The 20,091-nt window shown below is 49.5% G+C and overlaps 1 protein-coding gene across 1 annotated transcript in view; it reads left to right on the top strand.

Moving 5' to 3' along the window:
* gfra2b (GDNF family receptor alpha 2b) overlaps positions 1–2,540 on the top strand; it is a 58,036-nt gene extending 55,496 nt beyond the window's left edge. Inside the window, exon 10 of the mRNA XM_023960923.2 lies at positions 375–2,540. Within this exon, the coding sequence (XP_023816691.1) occupies positions 375–515 (141 nt within the window). The 3' untranslated portion in view covers positions 516–2,540. The remainder of the gene's footprint in view (positions 1–374) is intronic.
* The last annotated feature ends 17,551 nt before the right edge of the window (positions 2,541–20,091 follow it).

Below are 20,091 nucleotides of genomic sequence, written 5' to 3'. Positions count from 1 at the left end.
GGCCAGCAGACACAACGCTTTGTGTTTGACATCAACAAGACGCACAAATTACAGGCTCCTCGTTTTCCACGTCTGCAAAAATCAAACAGAATCGATCCTTCGGAGCGTCGATGGAAGCAAACAGAAGTTCATAAAAACGAGAGAAACACCGTTAGATTTGATCTGCATTGATGACATCACAGGAACAAGCTGATTATTAAAAACACATCTGGATTTCTATTTCAGTCTCACTCCGATGTTTGAGCAGATTTATTGAAAACATGAAATTCTCTTCTTTAAAAAATCCGTTTTGTTTCTTCAGTCAGAAAACTCAGAACGTTTGTAGAACATTTTCTCTGTGGTTGAACTCTAACCCCCCTCCCTCCCCCCCACAGTCTCTGCTGGCCCGGGGGGCAATCGGCTCCCAGGACCCGGCGGGGCCCAGAAGCCGCGGCGGGGATTCTGCTCCGGGCCCTCACCTGTGCGTTTGTGTGTCCGTCCTGCCGGCGCTGCTGCGCCTCCTCTCATTGTTGTGAACGCTAACACACACACACACACACCAACACACAAACACACACACTACCAATGGACAAAGCTGGACCGCTGAGGAGGACTCTCCTCTGTGGTTCTGTTCAGCCCGGCTCGGACTCGGCTCCTCTGAGAGCCACGGACCCCCAGAACATGTACGACCCCCCGTGCTTCTGCCAGTCTGTCCACCATGTCGTCTGTGGAAAACGTCCAGTGGAAGAGTGTGTGTCCCATCAGTGTGTGAGTGTGTGTGTGTACATTTGTGTGTTTGGAGGCAAAAACAAAGTATTTAAAATCCTAAAAAAGCTGCAAACTGAAACAAGACCTTTAGTTGTGAGGCAAACATGACAGATTTAGAAATATCTGATGGTCATTTGGTCCCAACAACACGTCAAAGGAAGGTTTTCCAGAGTATCTTTTTGAGGAAATCAGAAGATCGTTGGAGGGATCTGACATCGTTCTTCTGCCCTGATTCATTCAAACACACAGAACACAGGAATTTGGAACATTCCTGCAGGAATGCTGATAAATGCCCCGCCCCCTTCTGTTATGGTTGACACACGGCGCTTTCAGGAGAGAACCAAAGATGAAACGGACCAAAAACATCTGCTTGTTTGGGGAAGCAGTTGTCCAAAACGAGCTCGGACAGAAAAAAGCAGGACGGCATCTGGTTCTCCTGGTTCTGTTGGACCTCTCGTCTGGTTCTCCTGGTTCTGTTGGACCTCTCGTCTGGTTCTCCTGGTTCTGTTGGTCCTCTCGTCTGGTTCTCCTGGTTCTGTTGGACCTCTCGTCTGGTTCTCCTGGTTCTGTTGGACCTCTCGTCTGGTTCTCCTGGTTCTGTTGGACCTCTCGTCTGGTTCTCCTGGTTCTGTTGGTCCTCCCGTCTGGTTCTCCTGGTCCTGTTGGTCCTCTCGTCTGGTTCTCCTGGTTCTTCAGATCACACTGTGGATGTCTGGTTCTCCTGGTCCTCTCGTCTGGTTGTCCTGGTTCTGTTGGACCTCTCATCTGGTTCTCCTGGTTATGTTGGACCTCTCGTCTGGTTCTCCTGGTTCTGTTGGTCCTCTCGTCTGGTTCTCCTGGTTCTGTTGGTCCTCTCGTCTGGTTCTCCTGGTTCTGTTGGACCTCTCGTCTGGTTCTCCTGGTTCTGTTGGTCCTCTCGTCTGGTTCTCCTGGTTCTGTTGGACCTCTCGTCTGGTTCTCCTGGTTCTGTTGGACCTCTCGTCTGGTTCTCCTGGTTCTGTTGGTCCTCTCGTCTGGTTCTCCTGGTCCTGTTGGACCTCTCGTCTGATTTCCCTCTTTCTGTCAGACCTCTCGTCTGGTTCTCCTGGTTCTGTTGGACCTCTCATCTGGTTCTCCTGGTCCTGTTGGTCCTCTTGTCTGGTTCTCCTGGTTCTGTTGGACCTCTCGTCTGGTTCTCCTGGTCCTGTTGGTCCTCTCGTCTGGTTCTCCTGGTTCTGTTGGTCCTCTCGTCTGATTTCCCTCTTTCTGTCAGACCTCTCGTCTGGTTCTCCTGGTTCTGTTGGACCTCTCGTCTGGTTCTCCTGGTTCTGTTGGACCTCTCGTCTGGTTCTCCTGGTTCTGTTGGTCCTCTCGTCTGGTTCTCCTGGTCCTGTTGGACCTCTCGTCTGATTTCCCTCTTTCTGTCAGACCTCTCGTCTGGTTCTCCTGGTTCTGTTGGTCCTCCCGTCTGGTTCTCCTGGTCCTGTTGGTCCTCTCGTCTGGTTCTCCTGGTTCTTCAGATCACACTGTGGATGTCTGGTTCTCCTGGTCCTCTCGTCTGGTTCTCCTGGTTCTGTTGGACCTCTCATCTGGTTCTCCTGGTTATGTTGGTCCTCTCGTCTGGTTCTCCTGGTTCTGTTGGTCCTCTCGTCTGGTTCTCCTGGTTCTGTTGGACCTCTCGTCTGGTTCTCCTGGTTCTGTTGGACCTCTCGTCTGGTTCTCCTGGTTCTGTTGGTCCTCTCGTCTGGTTCTCCTGGTTCTGTTGGACCTCTCGTCTGGTTCTCCTGGTTCTGTTGGTCATCTCGTCTGGTTCTCCTGGTCCTGTTGGTCCTCTCGTCTGGTTCTCCTGGTCCTGTTGGTCCTCTCGTCTGGTTCTCCTGGTTCTGTTGGTCCTCTCGTCTGGTTCTCCTGGTTCTGTTGGACCTCTCGTCTGGTTCTCCTGGTTCTGTTGGTCCTCTCGTCTGGTTCTCCTGGTTCTGTTGGACCTCTCGTCTGGTTCTCCTGGTTCTGTTGGACCTCTCGTCTGGTTCTCCTGGTTCTGTTGGACCTCTCGTCTGGTTCTCCTGGTTCTGTTGGTCCTCTCGTCTGGTTCTCCTGGTTCTGTTGGACCTCTCGTCTGGTTCTCCTGGTTCTGTTGGACCTCTCGTCTGGTTCTCCTGGTTCTGTTGGACCTCTCATCTGGTTCTCCTGGTTCTGTTGGACCTCTCGTCTGGTTCTCCTGGTTCTGTTGGACCTCTCGTCTGGTTCTCCTGGTTCTGTTGGTCCTCTCGTCTGGTTCTCCTGGTTCTGTTGGACCTCTCGTCTGGTTCTCCTGGTTCTGTTGGACCTCTCGTCTGGTTCTCCTGGTCCTGTTGGTCCTCTCGTCTGGTTCTCCTGGTTCTGTTGGTCCTCTCGTCTGATTTCCCTCTTTCTGTCAGACCTCTCGTCTGGTTCTCCTGGTTCTGTTGGTCCTCTCGTCTGGTTCTCCTGGTCCTGTTGGACCTCTCGTCTGATTTCCCTCTTTCTGTCAGACCTCTCGTCTGGTTCTCCTGGTTCTGTTGGTCCTCTCGTCTGGTTCTCCTGGTCCTGTTGGACCTCTCGTCTGATTTCCCTATTTCTGTCAGACCTCTCGTCTGGTTCTCCTGGTTCTGTTGGACCTCTCATCTGGTTCTCCTGGTCCTGTTGGTCCTCTCGTCTGGTTCTCCTGGTTCTGTTGGACCTCTCGTCTGGTTCTCCTGGTCCTGTTGGTCCTCTCGTCTGGTTCTCCTGGTCCTGTTGGTCCTCTCATCTGGTTCTCCTGGTTCTTCAGATCACACTGTGGATGTCTGGTTCTCCTGGTCCTCTCGTCTGGTTCTCCTGGTTCTGTTGGTCCTCTCATCTGGTTCTCCTGGTCCTGTTGGACCTCTCGTCTGGTTCTCCTGGTTCTGTTGGTCCTCTCATCTGGTTCTCCTGGTTCTTCAGATCACACTGTGGATGTCTGGTTCTCCTGGTCCTGTTGGTCCTCTCGTCTGATTTCCCTCTTTCTGTCAGACCTCTCGTCTGGTTCTCCTGGTCCTGTTGGTCCTCTCGTCTGGTTCTCCTGGTTCTGTTGGTCCTCTCGTCTGGTTCTCCTGGTTCTGTTGGACCTCTCATCTGGTTCTCCTGGTCCTGTTGGTCCTCTCGTCTGGTTCTCCTGGTTCTGTTGGACCTCTCGTCTGGTTCTCCTGGTCCTGTTGGTCCTCTCGTCTGGTTCTCCTGGTCCTGTTGGTCCTCTCATCTGGTTCTCCTGGTTCTTCAGATCACACTGTGGATGTCTGGTTCTCCTGGTCCTCTCGTCTGGTTCTCCTGGTTCTGTTGGTCCTCTCATCTGGTTCTCCTGGTCCTGTTGGACCTCTCGTCTGGTTCTCCTGGTTTTGTTGGTCCTCTCATCTGGTTCTCCTGGTTCTTCAGATCACACTGTGGATGTCTGGTTCTCCTGGTCCTCTCGTCTGGTTCTCCTGGTTCTCCTGGTCCTCTCGTCTGGTTCTCCTGGTCCTGTTGGTCCTCTCGTCTGGTTCTCCTGGTTCTGTTGGTCCTCTCGTCTGGTTCTCCTGGTCCTGTTGGTCCTCTCGTCTGGTTCTCCTGGTTCTGTTGGACCTCTCGTCTGGTTCTCCTGGTTCTGTTGGTCTTCTCGTCTGGTTCTCCTGGTTCTGTTGGACCTCTCGTCTGGTTCTCCTGGTTCTGTTGGTCCTCTCGTCTGGTTCTCCTGGTCCTGTTGGTCCTCTCGTCTGGTTCTCCTGGTTCTGTTGGTCCTCTCGTCTGGTTCTCCTGGTCCTGTTGGTCCTCTCGTCTGGTTCTCCTGGTTCTGTTGGACCTCTCGTCTGGTTCTCCTGGTCCTGTTGGTCCTCTCGTCTGGTTCTCCTGGTCCTGTTGGTCCTCTCGTCTGGTTCTCCTGGTCCTGTTGGTCCTCTCGTCTGGTTCTCCTGGTCCTGTTGGTCATCTCGTCTGGTTGTCCTGGTTCTGTTGGTCCTATCGTCTGGTTCTCCTGGTTCTGTTGGTCCTCTCGTCTGGTTCTCCTGGTTCTGTTGGTCATCTCGTCTGGTTCTCCTGGTTCTGTTGGTCCTCTCATCTGGTTCTCCTGGTTCTGTTGGTCCTCTCATCTGGTTCTCCTGGTCCTGTTGGCCATCTCGTCTGGTTCTCCTGGTTCTGTTGGTCCTCTCATCTGGTTCTCCTGGTCCTGTTGGTCCTCTCGTCTGGTTCTCCTGGTCCTGTTGGTCCTCTCGTCTGGTTCTCCTGGTCCTGTTGGTCCTCTCGTCTGGTTCTCCTGGTCCTGTTGGTCCTCTCGTCTGGTTCTCCTGGTCCTGTTGGTCCTCTCGTCTGGTTCTCCTGGTTCTGTTGGTCCTCTCGTCTGGTTCTCCTGGTCCTGTTGGTCCTCTCGTCTGGTTCTCCTGGTTCTGTTGGACCTCTCGTCTGGTTCTCCTGGTCCTGTTGGTCCTCTCGTCTGGTTCTCCTGGTCCTGTTGGTCCTCTCGTCTGGTTCTCCTGGTCCTGTTGGTCCTCTCGTCTGGTTCTCCTGGTTCTGTTGGACCTCTCGTCTGGTTCTCCTGGTTCTGTTGGACCTCTCGTCTGGTTCTCCTGGTTCTGTTGGTCCTCTCGTCTGGTTCTCCTGGTTCTGTTGGACCTCTCGTCTGGTTCTCCTGGTTCTGTTGGTCCTCTCGTCTGGTTCTCCTGGTCCTGTTGGTCCTCTCGTCTGGTTCTCCTGGTTTTGTTGGTCCTCTCGTCTGGTTCTCCTGGTTTTGTTGGTCCTCTTGTCTGGTTCTCCTGGTTTTGTTGGTCCTCTCGTCTGGTTCTCCTGGTTTTGTTGGTCCTCTTGTCTGGTTCTCCTGGTTCTGTTGGTCCTCTCGTCTGGTTCTCCTGGTTTTGTTGGTCCTCTCGTCTGGTTATCCTGGTTCTTCAGATCACACTGTGGATGTTTGGTTCTCCTCCTCCTTCTGGAACGTCCGTCTATGTTCACACTGAAGTGAAGCGTACCAGAGTTTATCTGCAAGTGAATCAAAGGCCTTTGTTCTCTGGAGGACCAGAGTTCAGAGAGAACTTTCACACCTGCAGAACCAGGAGGACCATGAGAGGAAACCAGACCTGGGTCAGACCAGGACCAGGCTTGCTCATGTTGGGGTCCTGCATGATGCTTTTGTGTTCCCGTTGGTACATTTGTGTCATTTAGTACATTGAATCGCAGGCAGAAGAAACCAAACCAAACCAGTCGGATCCACTTGGTCTTGTTTTAGTTTTGCAGCTGGTTTGAACTCTTGATGACCTCTTCTGCGTGCCTCCTTCAATGTTTCCAACATGTGTGTGTGTGTGTGTGTGTGTGTGTGTGTGTATACCTCACCTGCCACTCTGTGGGTATTTTCTGTTTCATATTAAGATGTTGTTCTGGAAAACGGCAGAAAAGCATCGCACTGAGTTAAAAAAAGGGTCATTTGGTCCCGTGGAGTCTGTCCTGACCCAAACAGGAAGCAGTCATCGTTGTCGTCATGGTAACCCTTCAACACTGGAGCCTAACTAACACGGTCTTTGAACTACTCTTTACGTAATTAACGGGATTCCAGCAGATTCTGACCCTCAGGAAAGCAGCTTTCCGTGTCTCTAGGTGGATTGTGTTGCTTTTCTCCTCCTCAGAATCCATTGGAACCACGTTCGCTGCGTAAACAATGGAAGAGTTCCAGCAGGTCAAAGGCCATCAGCGCTGCAGTCAAAGGGTTAAAAATCAAATGCAGCTGGTGTAAAGCTGTTCCGTCTTCTGGAATATTCCTTCATAAGGGAGGAAACCTTCCAGTGTTCGGTTTGGAGAGAGTTGGATCAAAACAGAGTCAGATCCCTCGTTCAGACTCCCTCCTGGTCGGGTCTTTCACGTCTGAAGTGACTCAGCACATTCACGTCCTTCATCACGGTTTCATACGCCTCAACAGCTCTGTATTCAACAGCTGGGTGTGTTTTTATTCACTTCCAGTCGTCTGTCCAGCACACATCCTCAGATCTCCAACTTCCTGCTGACGCCGCTGTTCGCTCACGTCCATTTCCTGTTGACGACCAGATTTTACCTCAAGTTTTAGGACGGTTTGGTGTCAAACTGTAATCAACATCACCTCCACACGTTTGTTTACAGTTGATCCTGTTTTGGCGGCCATCTTGGATTCTTCACCATCACAAGCTTAGATCGTGGGGGGGGGGGGGGGGGGGGGCTCTTTCACTGTTTTTAGCTCTCGGCTGCCGTCATGAAGACAAATCATTTTGTGTGTTGATGGACGGTTTAATCCGGCCCTGCCAGCAGTTTGTCATTGTTTTCTCAACAACAGACTGATCAGTTCAGGTGTTGTGTGTCTGTAGGGGTTGATTTCGATGATTGACACTTTAATGCCAAATTTAAAGAATTTTAGTTTTAATCTAGAACCTGAAGAAGCTCGTCTATTTTGATCAAAGATTTGTTAAGAAAATGAAGCCTTTAAAAAACAAAAGAATAAAATTCATCACTGATTATCTTTAAGTTTTAAAGAACGGAGTCATGTGACTTCCATGTAAAAGTTCAAAGGTCGTAGTGATCACCGGCCATTTAACAGGAAAAAAGGATTGATTTGGAGATGAAATAGTGATTTCCTATATATTGAAAGGAGTTTCTTTTTTAGAAAGACAAACATTTACACCCACAGAAACATTTAAGTTTCACGTTTTCACTGCTTCATGATTGTTTTGGTGACATTTTCAATTGAACATATAAAGCTCCAGAAGTTATTTAGTTTTACAAGAATATTCCTGAAGTTAGCGTGAGTCTAGTGTCGTGTTCAGAGAACGTCCACTGAGTCTTGTAATTTTGTTGTAAAAAAACATATTTTTTAGGCTTCACCAAAACACAAATCTGTTTTTAATTTCCATAAAATGTGCCCCCCATGACTGTTAAACCTTAATATTTTGACTTATTTATGAATACGACACGTGACTACTGGTGTTTTTCAGTTCATTTACCTGGTTTTTGTTGCTTTCACAGACGTCCTAAAATAATTGGTTTTCTCTGTTCCTGAACTTTAATATTTGTGTTAAATATACAGGATTGTTGTGGAATGAAAGGGTCCAACAACGGATCCCTGTGGAACACCAAGAATAGAATTTGCTGTGAATCGGAGGTTTTTCTCACTGCCAACCAGCCTTACCTTTCCTTTTGTCGATGAGAACGCCTCAGGTTCCATCGTCGGGTCAAACCCTCATTCACCTCATTCAGGAGAACAACTGTTAAGCTGGAAAAACACGACGCTAGCAGAGCTTTGAGTTAGGTTCATGTGAAGAAACGTTAAGAGGGGATGTAAATTATCTGATCTGTTTGTCAACTTTAACAGCCTACAGCAGTGTTACTGAAATCTGTGTCTGGAGATTCAAATAAAAACATCTGTAACAAAGAATGGGACTTTCACTTTTTTACACTATTTTCATTTTAACGTTTTCATTAACCAGGCTAACCAAATGGCACCTGAAGACTTCTCAGTAAAATTCAGTTTGCTGATGACGCCTCGTTCTTCGTTGTTCTGGGAAAACTATGGAAGACAATTAGAAACAAACACGACTTGTCTAAACGTCAATCAAATATTGTTTTGTTTTTTTAAATCTTAGAAGATTAAACAGCAGTAAAAAGAAATCTATTAAATGACCAAAATGTTAGGCCTTATGGTCTAAAAATTGTATATTATATACAAATATGGTAAAATCTCCACATTCATTTATTAATTAAGATCAAGTTAACCTGCGGTTAATCACCTCTACCGCTTATCCAGAGCAGCAGCCAAAACAAAAAGCTCAGTGTTAACACTCAGAGGCTTTCTACACTTCTGGATGGTCACGTCTTTGCTTAATTCAAAGTCTTTCTACACATTGGACTGGAATGACGGACTGATCCGTTTCTGCTGCATCAGATATGTGTTGTCCGCTGAAGCACTTGGTCAATTCTGTCTGATAGTCAAATAAACCTATTGTTATCTGGGTCTGAACACACCTGCAGGGGGTGATTCAAATGATCATCTGGGGGGGTAAAGGACACTGTCAGTCAGGGAGTGAAAGGCACATGAGCCCCCCCCCCCCCCCCCCCCTTGCTAAAACACAAAAACAGCTGGATGTCTGAAACTTGAAGGACATTTCAAATGAACGTCCAGATGCCAAGCAGATGAAGAGAACCAGTGTGTGATGACTCACAATATGTGTAAAAATGTGTGTATATGTGTATAAATGTGTGTGAATGTGTCCATAAATGTGTGTGAATGTGTATAAATGTGTGTGAATATGTGCATAAATGTCACTTTTTGTTAATAAAATAAACTGCATCCACTGCAGTCTGCTTTAAACATCAAGGAGGCAGATTTACTTCAGACTTGAGCACACTGAGCCCCCCTCCCTGGGTGAATCTCAGATAGACTTGACACTTGGTTTGGTTCCTAAAAACGTTCCCGAGTGAAGAGGAGCAGAAGAGCGTCAGAAGTTCTCCTCCTGGTGGAGGTTGAATGTTTTCCTCCAGAGGCTGAATCGCCGTCTTGCTGTTTGTCTCCTGCAGGTTTGCAGAAGCTTCAGAGGCTTTGTGTGGTTTAAGTGAAGATCAATTCTCTGCTAAAGGTCCTTCAGAAAACGACAAAGAGCTTTGGCAGGACATGAAACATCCCAGCAGCTTCCAGGGTGAAGGAATGATGTCTGCGTGTGGGCCCGCACACGCTTATGCAACATCCCGGCTTCTGTTCCGTCTTTCAGGTGTCGCAGCTTTAAATATTCCACAGAATCAGTCAGAACCGCCTCCAGCGCCGCTTTAATCCGTCATTCGGATAATCGTGTTGGAAAATCGGAGCGCTGAGAAGGAAGACGTGACAGCAGCTTTTCCTGCTAAGCCCCTCCCCCACAGACACACCCCACCGTCCACCGTTAACATGCAGGGAAACAGCAGAGTTAGTGGCCTGGGGGGGTCTGAGCCTGCTCTTATTGTTATTAGCTGCTCCTCTTTTATGTCCTCGCTTTGTTCTGTTTATCGTTTTCTGCTGCACACATCAAGGCCGCCGCCGCCTTTGCTGCAGGACGCCGCTGTGAAATTTAAAGGTGACATTTGCAACAAAAGAGCAGCCGGGAAAGAGCAGAAGCGCCGCGGCGTGCTCCTCTGATAACTTCGGTTTGCCTCTGGGGGGGTGGAACGGGCGCCCACCCCCACCTCTGAGCAGCTCAAAGCAGAGCCGTTGCTGTGAAGGCGCCGTTATCGGGCCGCCGTTTAAAGGTGGGGGTATCGGCTTAATCTGGAGCCCTGGGAGAACATCTGTCGCCTGCACAACGCAGACCTGCTGGAGGGGGGCAGAGCCCCGCGAGGAGGAGGAGTTAACAGACGTGAACGGAGCATTTCCCACCAAACATGTCTGCCGCCGCTGTCCAGAGGAGTCAGGATGTAGGAGGAGCTCCTGGTGTCACAGTCTCAGCAACGTTCACACCAAACATGCGACTCTTGACGGCCTTTCAGCAAACAGTGTCCAGACTGGACGGCAGCTACGGGACACCGTGGCGTGTCCACAGCTGGACGAGGCTTGGAGACGACGGGCCAACGCAGGCTTGAAAAGCGCAAATACTGAAGGGCGGCGTGAGCAAAGCTTCAGCCCCGGCTGTCCTGACGGGTGGATACGGGCGGGAAAATGCTCCAAGTAGCACACAGGTGACCCTCAGGGGATATGGAGGTCAAAGGTCAGTGAACCCGTAGAGAGAAAATGTTCGTGCACATTTTTTCTAGGTTCATGCTGCGGGCGACAGGTTGTAGTGAACACAGGGATTGTGGCTGAATTCCTTCCCTACGCACTACAGAGCTCTATATAGAGCTCCATGTATGTGGAGCTCTGTAATGATCTATATCTATATCATATCTGCCATTTAAATAAAAAGAAGAGAAAAAGCAGTGAGCCTGGTGTCCAAATTACTTGTAAAATTCAGGGCACTACATCGTTTTGAGGGGTTATGGCGGGAATTCAGACCCAGCTTTCTAGAACACGTAGGTGAGACACAGGCTCCACATCCTGCAGACTGTACAAGGAGCCGTTCACGTGACACGTGCACGCTCCTCGCCACAGCCGGACTGTAGTGTGGTCGTCCTGCAGCACGCATGGGCTGTAACACGTGCACATGTGTGCGGTGGGTAAGGAGCCGGTACTCACACCTCACTAACCACTAGAGCGAGGCGTAAGGACGCCGTGTGACATCATCAGTGCGTGGAACTTCCATTATCCTAACCAATTCTTCCATCGGTCGCTGCATCAGATCGACTCAGTCGAGGGTTTCAAACGTCACGTCCAGACGTTTCTTTAGAAGAGCTTTCATTCTTAACTCCTGTTTTACTGAAATGCTTGAAGCCTCTTGTACTATTTTATATTTTTTCTCTGGTTTTACTTTGTGAAAAGTGTTAAATAAATAAAGATTTAGTTCCTCACAGACGCAGGACAATGGTACGTTCCATTTTCCTCACGTTGCATCAGGAGAAGAACACAAAACACACCAAAACCCAAAATGTCAGTAACTTTTCAGCCAAACAGAAAAGTTTTAAGACAATAATCTCAACTTCTAGTTGAGTCTTTTTATTAGAAAATCAAATCTCAATGAAACTAGTTCCTTTTGAACTTGCATAATGTTTTCATTTGCGAACGCTGTTTCTTTTCACTCATAACCTGCATCTCATTTTTAAGACAAGTTGTTTTTAATTTCTTCTTATGAAATGATGGCTTTAAGGTGAAGATAGTTGGACGGCTGAATCACCTAAAATATGACGTATTTAGGGAGAAAAGTGTATAAATATTTAAATTGACTATAAAGATAAAAAACGTCTTTACCAATAAACACATTTTTAAAAACTAATATTCAATTACCAAAGTAAAAGACTCAAATCTGAGTTTAATGGCTCTTCTTAGGACCGACTTTGGTCTTCAGGCAGACATCACCACTTATTCTAAAACGTCTCCATCGGTGGATTTCTTCTCCTTAGAACATCGGGAAACTTTTTACTTCTTTTCATGTTTTTCATTTCTGTCATTCTGGGAACAAATCCTTCTGGAGGCCAAACAGCTGCTGCGGTTCAAAGCTCTTCAGTGTTTGAAACGGCGTCATTTCGTGCTGATGATCCGTTTATCGGCTGCATCTTAGCCTGCATTGTTTCCCTGCCGCCTCGTCTTCATCCTCCCGCTGATGAAGACGAGCTCCTTCAAACAATCCCCTCATCCCCTGAATGGCTCTGGGACAGCGAAGGCATCACTGTGAGGAACGAATCAAAGCGCCGTCTCCGCCGGGCGCGTCCAAGCCGCACAAACACGTGGCGGCGTGCGAGCCCGCGGGCCGCGTGCCAGCTGCAGGAAGCTGCCGCCTCAGATGTCCTGCCAGAGGAAGAGGAGCTGCAGCCGTCAGAGCGGATCTGCGCACCAACGCTGAGCTGAAATGTGATCCGACCGCTGCTGATGAGCGCTCGCCGCGCGCCAGCCTCCATCATCAACACCAGCTGTGTCAGACCGCCATCCTGCTCGCACGTCCACTCATGCAGCCCGTTCTCTCTGCCGTTATGGAGATGCAGCAGTTTCAGACAGACAAGATGAAGACGTTTAAGCTCCGCCTCTCGCTGCAGGAAATAAAACAAAGATGAAGTTTGCATGAAAACGCAGATCAGCTCAGATCCCAGGAAGCTGACGATCATCAGTGATCTTCATCTGCAGCCGAACTGAGTGACCTCTGACCCCAACATAGAGCTGACATCAGACCGCTGGAGGCGGCACTTCCTCCCATCTGTCAATCATTGTTGTTCAGAGAGGGTGCAGTCAGACTGTAGTTTCAAGAGGTGACAATCATCCAGGTAACCAGAGGATGATGTTCTCCTAAACGCCCCGGCCTTCATCCGGACGCCGCTCCTCTTCCTCAGCATGAAGATGAACCTCCAGCTTCCTGTTGATGCTTCACAGCACAACCTTTTTCCAGAATCAGAGCAGCTTTCTGTCCTTCATGGAGCCTCTGAGGGACGTGAACCCTCAGTTCATGAACGATGAAACACCCACCGCCGCCGCCGCAGCCGCCCCCCCTCCCTCAGGGCAGCTTCCTGCTTCGCGTGGATCAGGAACAGCAGCGTCACGCCGCTCTAATTTCCCTACAGCGGCCTTCAGCGCGCCGCATCAGAAGACATTGGCTGCAGCAAACCAGTAATCCGGCCCCCCAGCATCCAGCTCGGCCCCCCCATATCTATGGAGCGGGTCGGGGGGGGCGCCAACACCACTTCAAGCGTCTTTACACGAGGTTTGGATTCTGATTTCACAGGGAACATGGACCACTGTTGGTGCACGTGCACGCTCACTGTTCACGTGCACGCTCACTGTTCACGTGCACGCTCACTGTTCACGTGTACGCTCACTGTTCACATCCCCGCAGGAGTTGCTGCACACAGTCCTCCAACTGAAAAAGTTTCCACTCGTTACCTGAACGCAGACATCCTGACGTTGGTAACTAGGCTGCTCTGAAATGGGGGGGGGACGCCGCCTCCCTGTTCCCTGTCTGAGGGGAAATTGGGGTGGGGGGGTGGGGGTCCTGGGAGAGCAGCGATGAAGAGGTTAGCTATAATTGGCTAAGCGATCAGATGGAAGTGGGTCTGCAGTGTCTTTCCGTTGAAAATGTCCTTCTGTCGACTAAAAATAGCCCCCAACCCCCCCCAACAGCTTTGTCCTTCCACAAAGTTATGACAGGAAATGGAAAGGGGGGGGGGGGGTCATCTGAATATTTTGAACCAGCAGAGCGGGACGAGCCATCCTTCAGTATTTCAGAAGTGACCCCCATCCAATATCAGGAAGGAACACGGATTCCAGATCCAAGACAAGTCGACTCTGAGGAGAGCAGCCAAAGCCAAGTCCAAGAACACCAGGAGGACCCGTCCAGGGGGTCCTGGAGGGGTCAGGCCTCCCTGGACTAAGTTCAGGTCACAGTTCAGGACCAGAAAGAGACTTTGGGACATACATGGATCCACAGGACACGGCTGAGCAACACGGATGAACATGTGGATGATCCACTAAACCCCTGGACAGATGTTCTGATCAGACACCAGAGGAAAGACAGCTTCCAGAAGCTCCAGGCATGGAGGTGAGAGAGTGATGGGACTGAAATCAGGGTCTCTGTTCTTCAATCCTGAAGAAGAAAAAGGTTCGTGTCACATCTGAACACATCAGGGAAACAACAAAATCCTGTCCAGATGACAAAGAAAACCTCATCTTCATGTTGTTAAAGAACGTGTCATGAACGAGATGAAGCCGTTCATCCTCCTCATCCTCACGTCTGTAACAGACTTGTTTTCCTTCACTCCTAAATGAGCCTGAAGCCAAAAACCGTCTCAGCTGGAGGAGTCCATCATCCGGCTGATGCTTCAGATCCACCAGATCCTGCTTCCTCCTGAATCCACCATGATCCGTTTTGATCCAACATTGATCCACAGACTAATGAAGCTCCGTTACTGGAACGTTTTAACCTCAGGTTTACGTTTCTGTTCACGCCTCATTCCCTGAGTCACATGGCCCCATAAGGGCGTCGACCCGTACGGGTTCTGGGGGTTTCTGGGTCCGTGGACCACCACAGAGTGGAGCTCAGGGGTGTCTTACATTTCCATTGATGCTCAAAATGGAACGTACCATTGTTGTGTGGTACGTTCCTCCTCCTGTCCAGCACCATCTCCTTTGTCTTGGTGGTGTTCAGGTGGAGTTTCCTTGGCTCCGGTGCAGAAAGTCGTCCAGCACCAGTCTGTATCTGTAAGGATCATGGACGTTCCACACACGTATGACGTACGGGTGACGCCATCATACGGCGTCCTGCTGCCACAGTCCAGTGGTTAGTAGGAGTGAGTACTGGCTCCTTACTGAGCGCATTACCCGTAAGGACTGAGGCTTTCCCAGCTGAAGGTTCACGGTCTGTGCGTTCCGCCTCCAATCCAAACTCAAACTGATGAGATCTTTGGCTGAACTCTGGAACACTGACCTGAGCATGAACGCTCATGCATGAACGTGCACGCTGATCTGTGAGTGAGCGAACGTGCATGTGTAAACGTGCACGCTGGCAGACCAGCTGATTGAACAGTTTGTGCTGACCATCTGCAGTGCGGCACCCTGGGAAATTAAAGGAGCAAACACAGTTAATTAGTCAAAGAAGCTCAGATTTCTGGCTGCTTCTCTTCTTCATCACCATATAAGGAGTTCCACCAGAACCTTCACCTCCATGCAGGAAACTCCTAGCTGCTGTAGTTTCCCAACTTCATTCATAAATGTTGCTCAGATCAAACAAACGGATCAGGAAATGCTGGTTCTCTGATGTTCGGTTCTGCTCAGTTTGTGTTCAGCAGTGAAATCGTTCTGCAGTTGAGTCCTGCTAGATTCCTGTTGTCAGGTGAGTTTATACAGATGCCTTGCTTCATTGCTTAAGGAAACAGATCGCCACAATAAAAGACTGCTTCAGAGAAAGCCCTTCCTGCCGACGTGCTCCTGCAGACGTCAGGAGGATCCTGGGTGATCAGTCTGACCAAACATGACAAAAATACAGACTGATCCTAAAAAAGAAAAAATGAAAAGAAACTCTAAATTATGTGGGAATTCCTTTAACCCGATGTTAATAAATATGATGTCTGCCTTGAGTTCAGGCTAAAAGAAGGTCTTGGTACCCAAGTGTCCAGACTTCAGATGGTCATGAACCAAAGACAGTTCCTGTTACGGTAATCTGTGGGCGCAAAAACCCACCGTCTTCACGTTCTACCATATCTGACCGTCGTCACATCAACAGATTGATATTAACGATCCTTCAGTCATTTCACTGAGCAACGACGACCACCAGGATCTGGACCGCCGAGGTCAGAGAGACGGGACACAAGCGCTCTGCACTCTGTCAGTCTTTAACTTTTCTGTAGCCAGAAGTGAGTCAGACAGATCAATTTCAGCTTTCTGGGGTCGAGCTCTGGTCACAACACAAGAGGAGGAGAACGATATGGAGAAGAAAATCTGAGGACAGGAGCGGTTACCTTCTTCAAACTGGCAAAAAACCAAAAACCAATCCACGATGGGTTATCTCATCCTGACGGATGTTCACCCTCTGAGCTAATAAAAAGTAGTCAGTTGAGGCGAACGAGCTTCAACACGGTGAAAGGAACCGTAAAGAGGTCGATGAAGGCTCTCGTTCATCCAGGTTGAGTCTCTGTTATAACAAACCCCACTCATCCAAGTGGCTGGCGAGGAGACTGATGAAGCCACCGGGGTGACAGAAGAGTCCAGATTAGAGGGCTGCATTGGGAATGGGTCCCGCCGGGTCCCATGGGACCCAACGCAAACCTAGCGGGAGAGGGCGGTTTTAATTATGCTGCGGGCGGGAATGACCGGCGAAACGAAAACACCGCGGGATAGAAATGAACCTCAAACGAGGCATTTACAGCAGTGGTCCCCAACCCCCGGGCCGTGGACCGGTACCGGTTCGTGGGTCATTTGGAACCGGGCCGCACAGAAAAAATAAAATAACTTATGGTACTTCCGTTTTATTTATTTTGGAATCTGAAAGATGTTTTATTTTGAAAAATATCCCGATTCTCTGTTCCATCCGTCTATGTTCCTCCTGACGCAGGCCAATTCCCTCTTCTCTGTCACGTGATAGGATACCGCTAAAATAAAACCCAGGAACTAGCATAATGAATAAAAAACAAACGTCTTTGGAAAGTTTCTTTGCCAAGTGGAAAAGGACCAGCCAGGAGACAGAAGAGGAGCCTTCCACTTCCAAAAAAAGAAAGTTACATTGAATAGACAGTATCAGGAGTCCTACTTACAATACAGATTTATCCCAACGGGAGATTCCCTCCATATTCAGCATTGTGGTGAGTTGGATTTTCCATGCTCTTATTTTGAAGGTATGTTTAAATGTATTCTATTATTGTGCGGTAATAAATTCTCAGAGTTTTGCGGGAGTGTCACATACGTTGGGGGGGCGGCCGGTAATGGTCAGAAATTCAGCGGGCGGGATGAAAAAAACAGTCCCGCGCAGGGCTCTAGTCCAGATCCATGACTGCATCTCTAGACCACGCCAAGGTCAGCTTTCAGATGTGATCCGGATCCCGAGTCCGGGCCTCTAGAGTCATGTGGATCTGCTATGATCGCTCCTCCAAAGCTCTGACATACATCACATGACCCCCTCCCTCCACGTTACAAACGTCAAACCAAAGGATTCTGTCCTCCACAGATGGATCGTAGTTCCTCAGATGGAAAACCATCGGCTTACGGTTCTCCTCTTTGAACCTCCTCCACCATTTCTAAAATGAGTTCTAGGTTCTTTGAACATCAGGGTTTCCCTTTCCTCTTTTTCCATCTGCTCTTCTCTGAGGCAGGAAACTCCACCCCCAAATGTTGATCTGCCCGACAGCAAGAGAAGCTTAACACTGGCCCGGCAAAGACTATGAACGGGTTCTGTTTGGATTTGATCAAAACAGGTACATTCAAAATGGTTCCAGTGCCTAAACAGCACTGGAACTGGAACTGAACTGGTGCTTCAAAAGTGAAAAAACGAGTTAGATTTTTCCAACATCCTTGTTGAAGCAGCGTGATAAGGTGAAGGAGAGCGCTTGAATGTTCCCAAGATGCTTTATGTCCTTCTGCGCCGCATCTCCGTTTTCACACACGCTGAAGTAAACTTCCCGCTCATCGCCATGACGACGGCCTTTTTTCAGAGCATCGTACACGTCACTCTGGTCCATCGGGTCGCTGGATTACGATCTTTAGCTGTGAAGTTCAGACAAACTTTGCTTTCAGTATTAAGACTGAAGCCCCGCCCACCCGTTCTTGGGTGATTGGCTAGAATTGTACGAAAAACTGAATAGAAGACAAGTAAAATGTAGCACTAAAACACGCTTTTCCATACAGTACCGGTTATCCCGTATACGCCGGTACTAACCTGGCACAGAGTTTCTGCATCAATGCTTAGCGAAGGCTGAAGTTTGATACATCCAACCAGAACTGGAACCTGCTGGGTGGAGAAGAGCTCCAAGAACGTCTGATGAGCTTCGTCTGCCGCCTCCGGACCTGAAAACGTCTGAAGGACGGAGAACTTTCTGCAGCATCCAGCCTCTTTAAAGGTCTGGGCGTTTAAAGGTCTTTCAGACCTTTAAACGCCGTTTTAACAGCCTGAACATCGGCGGTCCTCGGCTCCTCAGACTCCAGGTCTGTAAGTCCTGGTTTCCTTGGATCTGAAGACGTCTCCATCCGTCTGTCCTGGACATTCAGCCAGTGACAAACATCTAGGAGAAAGAGCCGGCGTGCCCGGGTGACCGAGAACTTGTGGGGGTTAGGCCCCCCAGGCCCACGAGGAGGACAGGTACCCATAGCCAGGGTTTGGATGTGTGGAAAGTGTTTTTCATTTCCTTCATGTTGTCTGACAAATAAACCCTGCAGCCTAAAGGAAGCTTCCCGAGGCGAAGGAGTGGCGTGTGAGGCGTGTGTGGCGTGATCAGAGCGCTCTTTTCAGATCACCCAGAGGTCAGCAGTCAGGGCTTTCTCTCCTCTTCTTTCTAGGATGATATGTATTCATGCGGCGCCGGTTCAACAACAAATTTCAGCGTGTAATACGAGTTTTCCAAAGCCCGAGCTCACTCAGCACATGCTTCCCTGCTGCTGTGCTCATGTTTTCTGTGCATGTGTGTGCACGTGCATGTGTGTGCGTGCACTGGCGGGGAAGGAGGATGCTGCAGTTCAGCAGAAAAAGGGCTGAGCGATGAACGCCGCCTCTGACCTGAACTCTCAGAGGACTAGTACCCAAACCGCTAACGCACACGTTCTGCTTTCTGCTGCGGCACGAGGGGGGCGGGGTCACGCAGGACACGCATGGGCGTGTTCCTACACACACTGGAGCCTTTAGTCCCACCTTAAAACACCCATGTTTACGCTTCCTGCATGAAACCTCATGCTGGTTAGAGTCTGTACCTGTCCAGGTGAGGCGGAGTCTGTTACCATGACGACTTAACTAACCTTCACCAGACTGTTAGGGCGAGAATGGATTTGTGAAGTTGGCGGTCTCTGGGGAGATCAACATGAGGGGATGAAGCAAAGAGCTCCTCTTCCTCGGGATCTTCCTCCAGATCCAGGGAAAAAACATCTGAAAATCCCTTAAAGGATGATCCCACCCCCACCCCGAGGAGATGAAAGCGGCTCCAATCTGAAGCTCTGGGTCAGTTTCACTCATAATTGCTCAGCCTCATCAGCTCCATGAGGGCGGGGCCTTAGGATATGAGGCCAGGCCAGGGGCATGCAGCACCACAGTGCCCCCCTCTGGAGGAAAACAGAGACTCATTTCAAAAGCTGGCTGAACCCGGGTGGGGTGGGGGTGGGGGGGTGGGGGTCCATTGAAGCAGCTGGGGCAGGAAGGAGGCCGACTCGACCGTCCCGAGGAAGAGATCCTGCTGTTCATGCTTAAAGTGGACCGATCTGGATCCGTTTCAGTTCCTTTCACAATAAAAGCACCGGTCGGGACAGGAAGTTCTTCTGAGTTGGAACGAAGTCGTTTCAGTCAAAACTTTAGACTTTCTTTGACATCATAATCTTTAAATCTTACCATAAACACTTCATTTTTAAAAGCCCCCCCTCTAAAATCTGTCCAACACAATAAACACTACATGTAAACTAAAAGACCCCCCCCCCCCCCCCCCCCCAAGTGACTAAAGTTATTCATTGACGGTTATTTACAGACTGAGCATCAGACCTGCAGGTCCAGAACTAGGTCTCCTCACCTTCTCCTCCCTCACTCCTCCATCTTCAAAGGAGCACCGACTCTTCTCACACGTGCACGTGAGGAGGCTGCACACGCCCAGAACCAGAGAAGTTACTCCGATGAGCAGAGAAGCTTCTCCTGGATCAAAGTTTCCATCAGGAACACGATCCTGGAGGAAGTTGATGTGGTGGAGGAGAACAAACAAAGTCGAGCCCACGCACACACACACACACACACACACACACACACACAAACACACACAGTCCAGCCCACGCACACACACACATACACACCCACCTAAACACATGAAAACAAATGAGGCTGTGACACCTGGCTGATCACACCTGAGGCTGTGACACCTGGCTGAAAAAACCTCAGACTTTGACACCTGTCTGAAAACACCTGAGGCTGTCACACCTGGCTGTAACACCTGAGGCTGTCACACCTGGCTGTAACACCTGAGGCTGTGACACCTGGCTGAAAACACCTGAGGCTGTGACACCTGGCTGTAACACCTGAGGCTGTGACACCTGGCTGTAACACCTGAGGCTGTGACACCTGGCTGTAACACCTGAGGCTGTGACACCTGGCTGTAACACCTGAGGCTGTGACACCTGGCTGTAACACCTGAGGCCTT

The sequence above is a fragment of the Oryzias latipes genome, chromosome 12 (assembly GCF_053564925.1).
Source record: "Oryzias latipes strain Hd-rR chromosome 12, Olatipes_Hd-rR_3.1".
NCBI lineage: Eukaryota > Metazoa > Chordata > Actinopteri > Beloniformes > Adrianichthyidae > Oryzias > Oryzias latipes.
This window is presented reverse-complemented; position numbering and strand designations above follow the sequence as displayed.